The sequence below is a fragment of the Alligator sinensis genome, unplaced genomic scaffold (assembly GCF_000455745.1).
Source record: "Alligator sinensis unplaced genomic scaffold, ASM45574v1 scaffold1568_1, whole genome shotgun sequence".
NCBI classification, from domain to species: domain Eukaryota; kingdom Metazoa; phylum Chordata; order Crocodylia; family Alligatoridae; genus Alligator; species Alligator sinensis.
Genome location: NW_005843511.1, coordinates 15467 through 24988, shown reverse-complemented (window position 1 = coordinate 24988; position 9522 = coordinate 15467). Strand labels below are relative to the sequence as shown.

The following is a 9522-nucleotide window of genomic DNA, read 5'->3' as shown; positions in this document are numbered from 1 at the left end:
AAGAGGGGCAGGCAGTAGCTTTTCTGTATCCCACCCAAACGCTCAGACAAAAGCAGCCGCCCCATGGCTCTGGAAGAAGAGGGAGGACCCGGGCATTAGGCTACGAGCTCCTTGGGACGGGGGCTGTCTGTCTGTGGTTGCAAGTCCATCCGGAGCTGAGCGGAGCAGACGCTGGTGTGACTCCTGGTTGCTGCCCCGCGAACCACCATCCTTTAGGACAGCGAGGACAAGCCGCGGCTGGGGCAGCTCACAGCAACCCGTCCCACTCGCTGCCTCCAAAGAGCCCCAGTCTCTCAGGATACGGACGGGGCCTTGCTCCCCTCCAAAGCCCCAAATCTCTGTAGGATCACCTGCTTACCTGCTCCGGGGCCTGGCGGGATTCCTCTCTCCTCTGCATCCCGCAGACCTGCACCCGGCGCTGCCTCCCGTTTGATCCAGGTTAAAGCGTCCGACGTGGGAACAGGAGACGCTGTTCATTGCAAACAGAAGCAAGTTAGTGGGACAAACACTGGCCGCTACTGCCCTTGCTAGAGCAGAAGACTGCGGGGTGAGAGGAGCACGTGGGCTACACTGCGAGCACAGACAAAGCGCATCGCGACAGGCCGTCGGACAGCGCCGGGCCGAGGGCATCTCGCCTCCCGCAGCCGTTCCAGGTTGTAAGCCGCCGCTCACCCGTGCTGGGCTCTGCAGGGGTCTCTCGCTCTGCACCTCCCCGGTCCCTGACATGCAGCTCCTCTGCTCCAGCAGCCCGGGGGAGGACGTCAGGCTTGGAAACGGCATTTCCTACTGGCAGAGAAAGCGGGGAGGGGGTGAATGCTGCTTTCAGACTCACTGCATACCCAGCCCGAACAGAGGGAAGAACAGAGACCGTCAGCAAGGCAGAGCTGGCGATGCTGGATCGCTTTTCCCAGGGGAGAGAGAAAACACAAGTGCCTCGGGGCCCGCTTGCCCCTACAAACATAAGAGGAACCAAAGAACTGCCATGGACCGGGTCAGATCATAGGTGTATCCGTCTCAGTCTCTTGTGTCACCCCACTCCCATTCCTCTTTTCTTTTCTGTTGTCCTAAGCAGTTATTTGGTATGTCTCTAGCGGCCTCCCTTCTTAAGAGGGGCTTATAGTTACTCCGTGCTGGGCTGAGGCCCGTGACATCAGGGCATGTCAAATAGGCCAGTCACACAGCTTGCACGACATCCTGCAGCAGTAAGTCCCACTCGTCAGTGCCAAAAATAATATCCTGGGGTTAGTTTTAAACTTACTCCCTACAACCTTCATTTTGTGACCCCTCATTCTTGCACTGTGAGAGACAGTAAATAGCACATCCCTATTGACTTTCTCTTCAGCATTTAGTATTTTATAAACCCTTCTCCTGCCCCCCCACAAGTGTCTCTTTTTTAACCTGAACGGGCCTGGCCTCGTTAGCCTCCCCTCATGCAGAAGCATCTCCATAGCCCTCATCGTCCTCGCTGCCCTGCTCTGGACCGCTCCAGTTCTTCTCTCTCCTTTTGGAGGTGCAGGGACCAGACCTGGGCACAGTGTTCAAAGTGTGGACACGCCATGAATTTATCAAGGGGCATCATGATACTTTCTTGTGGGGGGGTTATAATTCCCTTCTTCATCGTCCCTACCATTTTGTTTGCCCTTTGGACAGCTACCGAGCACTGAGCCAATGTTTTTGGTGAACGGTCCACAATGACTCCAGGATCTCTTTCCTGTGCGGTAACAGCTAACGTAGAGCCCCTCATAGCGGCACACGGCTCCTCCAAGGCCGAGCCCAGCCTAAGGGCAAGACAATGTTTGCCGCTGAGACTGGTCTACTCTTCTTACGTCCCTGCAGGTGCCTGAGAGCACAAAAGGGCCAGCCCAGAGATGTCAGCACCAGCCCTCCTCCCTGCGCACGCAGGAGCGAGCAGGGAGGGACAGGGCTGCAGAAGGAAGGGCCGGGCATCCCCCGATCCCCACCCACAGCTGCAAGGAAACACCAGGCATGCCCCTGGCACCCCATGTCTTGGGTGGAAGCAGAGAGACAAGAGCCCTGCTGATGCAGCAACTTCACCTTGCTGGATGCTGCCGTCCCAGCCCCTGCAGACTCGAGCGCTCACAGCAGCAAGATAGCTGATAAAACACACCTGTGCCGGGGACTGCATGGGTCCCACCTGCCACCCATCCTTCCTTCTCCTGGCTTCCTTTCTCTGGTCCATCCCACGCTGCCAGCTGGTCCCGGATGCACGGCTCTTCACCTCGCTCGAGGCGGGACAGGATGTCCGGCTTGGAAATGGCGTAGTCTGCTCAGGGTAGGAGATGCAAAGGGGACATAACATCCTGTCAGCACTCACAGAAAAAATCACGCTCCATCGGGTGAAACCGGCTGTCCCGTTCGCCCCACACAGCAGGCCAGGTGCCAATACAGATCGTGCAGACATGATGCGGGCCTGGAGGGAAGCTGGGTGCTCCCGAGGGAGAGCTGGCTGGCCCCAAAGAGGAATGAAGCAGATGTGCGCAGTGGCTCAGATACACCCCTATGAACTGTCCTAGCCTCCCAGACAGACTCTGTCCAGGTGAAGCGCTCGGCATCATTGCCGACAACCCAAATCTAGCCACGGGGATGGGGGTGAGATTTAAAATATGCAAACGTTTTTTCCTAAAAAGGAGGTCTGGCCCTTTAAGGAAGTGAAGGTGGTCTCAGGGCAAAGGCTCTGGGCTGGGGCTGGGCGGAGCCGTGCTCATTTCCTGTCTCTGCCACCGACTCCCTGGTAACCTTGGCCACGTCACTGCACCGCGGAGCAGGAGTCGCCGGGAGTCTTTCCACGGACTTCCAAGGGCTCTGGATCAGGTCTGGATCCGGTCCTGTGTGCTCTTATTCCCCTCTAAAACATCCGGCCTACTGGACCGGGGATGCTTAGGGAAGGAGATCGATGGGTTACTGGCCAGCTAAGCAGCCAGTTGCCTGCCACACTCATCTCTTCTCCGTTCAGCCTCCTCAATGGCAAAGGATGCGGCTCAGACAGCCACGCAGGGATGGATGTCGGTACCAAACACTGACAAAACACCCCAGAGGGGTAGGCAAGAAAGAAAAAATACCAGACTGCAGTCTTCTCCCCCAGGTCTGCTTCCCCCACTCCCCCCCTGGAGTCACAGTGTGCGCTGGAAACAAACCAGCTCGTTTCCCAAGCCTGCTCCAACACGCGCACTGGAGGATCTGACGTGTACAGTTTAGGATAAGGACAGGACCTGAGAACCAGCTCCATCCGACCCTTCCTTAAAACAAGTCCATTAGACGACACTTTACATTCGGGGAACGCTCCTGCTCCCATGAGTCTGAAACCTTCCCACCTGGACTCGTAGGGCTCCTTTACACGTGCAGGGAAGCTGCTCCAGCACGCTGTAATCACAGCGGTTGCTGTCAGTGCCATCACAAGGGGGCGAGCAGGGCGACTGCCCCAGGCACCGAAGCAAAGAGGTGCCAACAGGCACTGCCCAGCAGAGACAGGCGCAGGACAGAGCCGCGAGAGGCTCATTTGGGGAGACCCGGGGACAGAGGAAGGGCGGCTCCCACCACTGTGTGCACTCCCCAGCAAGCATGGGGGGGCATGTGCCCCTAGATCTGTGCACAGGGCATGGGCAAAGGCGGGCTGCCACTGCGGGCTTTGCCCCGGGCACCAAACTTCATTGCTACGGCACTGATTACTGTACGGTACACTGGAGCTGCTCCAGTAGTGTACTGTAATTCCTGGAGCACGGTAATTACCACACTCCAGCAGACTGCAGCGTCATGTACATCAGCGTCCCGTGCTGAAAAATGGTGGCAGGGGTGCTTTTACTAAAGTTTGTCAAATGAGCGTTAGTTAAAGTGCCCCCACGGCCATTTTTCAGCACGGGACGCAGATACATGTGATACTCTAGGCACTTCAATTAGCGTGGCTTCGAGAGACACGCTAATTAAAGTGCACCCCTCCCCTCTGCCTGGCGCATGTCTATAAACACCCTTATGCCGTGTCCAGATGAGCATGGACATGCAGCGCGTGGCACCGCAGACCTGTCTACAGCACCACACACCACACATGCAGGCGTTTCATGCGCTGCTACCTCGCACCGCGGGGAGGGGTGTTGACCGCAGCGGGGGGTTGTGCCACTAGCCAGTTCAAAAGCTCATTCGCACTTTGGTTCCTGTGTGGCTGCCTCACAGGCTTCTGGAAATACAGTCAAATTACAGAATTTGCTGAGCATTAGCAATATACTCACAATGTGAGTATACTGGAGGTTTTTAGACCAAGCCCTGGCTGGGATGATGGAGTTGGGGCCGGTCCTGCTTGGAGCAGGGGGCTGGACTAGATGTGAGCTCCTGGGGTCCCTTCAGCCCTCATTTTCTATGAATCTATGAACATGAGTGATAGCCCCAACTTGGCATACAATTTAACTGGCTGCACAATACACAGGTAGCAGCACGTTGTCAGCACAACCTTCCAGTTTGATTGTCTGCAAAGGAAGTTAATCAGCCTGTGTGCAAACACGGCAAACTCAGCAGAGCCAGGACTGCCTCATTATGTGTTCACACAGCAGAGGCCTGATCTCAGGGCAGGCCTCTTAGTGGTACCTTGAATACAAACCATAGAAACCAGGAATCAGAACTAAGTGGTCTGTTAGGAAACACAAAGGCCCAGCAAGCACATCTAGGAATCCTTGCTCCAGGGTGTAACGGGGTGAAGCTGAAAGCACCCCGTTGTCAGGATGCAGAAGTGGGAGGGACACATTCAGTGACAGGAGCATCATTTCTGCACCAATTCCACTGTCCCCACTGAGAGCCTAATCTAGGGCAAACTTGAACAGTGCTATTTGGAGCGATCAGAAACGTTTTAAAGGTGCACAAAGGTTCGATCCAGCAAACAGCTTAGAACGTGCGTATTATAACAGGGGATCAGACTCCCCTCTGTACAAACTCAAAGGTAGACCACCATTTTTATCCAAACAGAGCTTGCTGTCCAAGTATAAGAAACAAGAGGCATATGCAGGCAGGTGGAAGACCACTAAGACAGCCTCCACCAGCGTGCTAGGGAGGCGGCTCCACACACCAGCATCCTAGCCATTATCAGATGGTTAAGCAAAGCTTTTATGACCAAAAAAGCCCCAGCTTTATTACACGACAGTCCTGTGAGAGTCAAACAGGACCTTCACTGGCTTTTTAAACATGATCTTTTGCTCTTAGAACAAGCCTCAAGTATTTGAGCCTTGGTGTGCTTTACTTTCTCCCAGAGCTCCTGAAATCAAGGCATTAATGTGAGACGCTCCCGTGACTACAATCACTTCTGCAGCGAGCAGGCAACAGATCAGATCAGTGCACATGGCTTTTAGTTTTAACGACAGGTGCGAGCTGTCTGCTATAAATGCTTCGGAAATGCGTTAGGAGCTAGCAAGTAGTCAGACCGGGAACTGCAGAGACAGAGTTTCAAATCAGACAGTCAAAACCGATGCTCACCCAGCGAGACCAGGGTCTCATAGTTGCCCCTCATCACGTGCTTGTACAGCTCCTTCTGCCAGGCGGCCAGGCTCTCCCACTCCTGCTCGCTGAAGTAGACAGACACGTCGTCAAACGTCACCGGCACCTGCAAGCGCGAGGGTTACAAGAAGCAGCTTCTGAGATAAGGGCCAGAGCCAAAGCCCGCTGAAACAGGTTGGAGTCTTTCCCCTGACTTCAACATCCCCAAATCCTCCTGGCAGGGAACGGATCTTATCATGTGCCCTTGAGAGCAAAAGGCATGTCAGAAACTTGGAACGGATATGAAGCCAAGGCCCCGTTCACCAAGGAGACGGATGTCTCTGGAGAGAATCTGAGCACCCACCTGCCGAAAACACCTTGGTGGACCGGGCACAAGGTGCCCGCTCTCGGTGCTGCACTAAAAGGCAGTGGTAGAAGTTGGATCCATGGCACACGTTTGTAGCATTATTTTTCTAGGTCCAGCCTTGCGGGGGAAGAGCAGCAAGTCTGTGGCAGCCCTGGCAACAGGATCGTAGAAAATGAGGGTTGAAGGGAGCTCAGGAGGTCACATCTAGTCCAGCCCCCTGCTCCAAGCAGGACCAGCCCCAATTACAGCATCCCAGACAAGGCTTTGTCTACCCGGGTCTTCAAAATCTCCAAGGATAGAGACTCCACCACCTCTCTGGGGAGCCTGTTCCAGTGTTTCACCACCCTCCCAGTGACAACATTTTTCCTAATATCCAACCTCAACTTCCCTTGCTGCAGCTTGAGCCCATTGTTCCTTGTCCTGTCATCTGCCCCCACTGAGACCAGCCCAGCTCCATCCTCTTTGCAGCCCCCCTGCAGGGAGGTGAAGGCTGCTATTCAATCCCCCTTGGTCTTCTCTTCTCCAGACTAACCCAGCCCAGTTCCCTCAGCCTCTCCTCATCAGTCCTGTCCCCCAGCCATTTTCTTTGTCCTCCGCTGAACTCTCTCCAACTTGTCCACATCCTTTCTGTAGTGGGGCCCACAGCTGGACACAGGACTCCAGATGTGGCCTCCCCAGTGCTGAATAGAGGGGAAGAATCATGGCCCTTGATCTGCCGGCAAAGCACCTGCCAATGCAGCCCAGGATGCCGGGCGCCATCTTGGCACCAAGGGCACGCTGCTGGCTCCTGTCCATCTTCTTTTCCCCCCCGGTCCGTCACTTCACGGCCGTCACCCCCAGCCTGCCCCGGTGCAGGGGATTGTTTTGTCCCAAGAGAAGGACTTTACACTTGTCCATATTGAACCTCATGAGATTTCTTTTGGCCCAATCCTCCGATTTGTCAGGGTCTCTCTGAACCCTAGCCCTACCCTCCAGCGTGGCTTCCTGCTCCCCCCACCTTGCTAAAGACCTCCCAAACCCACAAGGACTGCCCTTTCCGGATGGGAAGCTCTGGGCCACACACCCAGGTTGAGCTCACACCCTGCCGGTCCCCAGCCTGCCACACAAGCCACGCAGAGCCAGAGCTGCAGGCTCCCCCGTCCTACCTGCTCTCTAGAAAAGACAGAACAAGCTAGGTCCTGCCTGGACTTCTCAGAGCTCAATACGATCGCGCTCCCTGGTTGCAAATGGTGAAAGACAAGAGCCCCACATGCCAGAAGGGTGTGAAAAAACAACCCAGGGCACGGGCTGGGGGTCCTTACCTGTGGGATCTCCCCCTTGGTGCCTGGCGGCAGGCGCAGGATCCAGAAGTTCCTGTTCTTCAGCAGGTTTTCCATGTTCTCCAGGCGCTGCTGCAACGACCCGTACTCCTGGATCAGGGTGCCCAGCGCGCCCCACTTCCCCTCCAGCTGCCCGCCCAGCTCCAGCACCCTTTGCTCGCAGACCCTCAGCTTCTTCTCCGCCAGCCCCGAGCGCCCCTCCAGGCCCAGCAGCCGGGTGGCCTCAGAGTCCACCTTCCTCTCCAGGGCTTGGACCGCCGCCACCACGGTCCACAGGGACATCTGGGCCACCTGCGGGCACGCTGCTCCACCGGGAGCCTGGCAAGGAGGAGAGCAAGCCAAGGTCAAGGGCAGGGCCGGGCACAGTGCCCTTCCCCAGGCGCGGGGCAGCCGCAGGAGCGGCAGGGCTGGCCAGGGGTGATGCCCAGCTGCAGCCCGGGGATGCTCCGCTTACCTGCGCGGCCATGCCTGCTCTCCGCGCCCTGCCCACAGCGGCCAGCGCCGGGCGGAGGGAGAACCGCAGCTCCTGCCTGCCTGGACCCAGCTGGGCATGGGCTGTCTGCGCGGAGACTAGGATAAATCTGCAGGGCAATCGCAGGGATCATCTGCAGGGCGGCAAATTGCAGCAAGCGGGGTGCAGGTTGGAGATGAGGAAGGACTTTCTCACTAGGCGGGGTAAAGCACTGGAACAGGTCACCCAGAGAGGAGGTGCAGTCTCCATCCTTGGGAGTTTTGAAGACCCGGCTAGACAAAGCCTTGGCTGGGATGATGTAGTCAGGGCTGGTCTGCTTGGAGCAGGGGCTGGACTGGATGTGACCTCCCGAGGTCCTCGCATTTTCTATAAGTCTGTGATATCAAGTGATAGAAATGAAGGGGAGCGCCCGGATATGACTCTGAGCTAAGGGACCTTGTCCAAGCCACAGGGCTTTGCGCTAGGACTGCTCCTCCGCGTGGGCAGGGCAGGCCTGGGGGGTCTGGGGTGCACTGCAACCAGTTAGAGACCCTGAAATGGCAGCTTCCTCCCCAGGAGCAGGGACAGCAGAGCCTCCTTGCTGAACCTCGTGAGATTTCTTTTGGCCCAATCCTCCGATTTGTCAGGGTCTCTCTGAACCCTAGCCCTACCCTCCAGCGTGGCTTCCTGCTCCCCCCACCTTGCTAAAGACCTCCCAAACCCACAAGGACTGCCCTTTCCGGATGGGAAGCTCTGGGCCACACACCCAGGTTGAGCTCACACCCTGCCGGTCCCCAGCCTGCCACACAAGCCATGCAGAGCCAGAGCTGCAGGCTCCCCCGTCCTACCTGCTCTCTAGAAAAGGCAAAACAAATTAGGTGCTGCCAACTTCTCAGAGCCTCGAGGTCAATACGATCACGCTCCCTGAATGCAAATGGTGAAAGACAGGCCTAAAGGATGTGAAAAACACATTCAGTCTGCATCTACCCAGGATCCTAGCCCTTGGGGGTCCTTACCTGGGGGATCTCCCCCTTAGTGCCTGGTGGCAGCCGCAGGATCCAGAAGTTGCTGTTCTGCAGAAGGTTTTCCATGTTCTCCAGGCGCCGGTTCTCCCGTGTCAGGGTGCCCAGAGGATGGCTTGATGGGGCGAAGGTCAAAACCATGACAAAGAAGAGAGGGTTGTTAACACCCCTGGTATGAAATATTCAGAAGGGATGGATCGGGGGGATGATAAGGAGCTAAAACACCTCCTCCCCGCGTGCATGGGCTCTGGAGAAGGTCTGAGCTAAGGGACCTTGTCCAAGCCACGGGGCTTTGTCCTGGGACTGCTCCTCACCCAGGTGGCCAGCATCGGGCAGGGCAGAGGCACAGGTGGATCTAGGATGCTGAAGGGGAGGTGCAGATGGCGAGCTGCATCAGCCCGGATGAAACGCTGCACATTTTTCTCTAGTGAAAAACAAAACGAGGAGCTTGACTCATAGGCCAGGGGCCTGGGGCTGGATTGAAGCAACACCAACTATCACTGCATTGCAGTGAGCCACAAACAAAATGCAGGGCTGTGGAACAGGAGCTTCCTCGCCAGGAGCAATGGACGGCAGAGAAGAGGGTAGCCTGGCTGGTGGAAGGTCAAGGCCCTTACAAAGAGGAGAGGGCCATTAAGACCTGTGGGAGAAGCGTTCAGAAGGGACCAGGGAGATGAGAATAAGCCACCACGTCCATGGGCTCCCTCCGCGCTGCCTCACTAGCAATGCTGCTGTAGCAAGCTGGTTTTTGTCTCCAGTGGGTTATGGAATAGAGAAAATCCCACACAATTTACTGATTCGTTTGGATGCACTGGCTGGGGGAGTAGTTAGCTGATTGCACGATTTCACAAGGATTACACACTTAATTCATACAACACAATTTTATTTTAA

The 9522-nt window shown here is 56.2% G+C and overlaps 1 protein-coding gene across 1 annotated transcript in view; it reads right to left on the bottom strand.

The window, feature by feature from the left end:
• The window catches only part of LOC102379653, a 24106-nt gene extending 16469 nt beyond the window's left edge, over positions 1-7637 (bottom strand). Inside the window, exons 1-6 of the mRNA XM_025195433.1 lie at positions 7613-7637; positions 7141-7476; positions 5473-5599; positions 2129-2284; positions 673-786; positions 359-469 (exon numbers count right to left, since the gene is read on the bottom strand). Of these exons, the coding sequence (XP_025051218.1) occupies positions 359-469; positions 673-786; positions 2129-2284; positions 5473-5599; positions 7141-7476; positions 7613-7624 (856 nt within the window). The 5' untranslated portion in view covers positions 7625-7637. The remainder of the gene's footprint in view (positions 1-358; positions 470-672; positions 787-2128; positions 2285-5472; positions 5600-7140; positions 7477-7612) is intronic.
• Positions 7638-9522: the final 1885 nt, after the last annotated feature.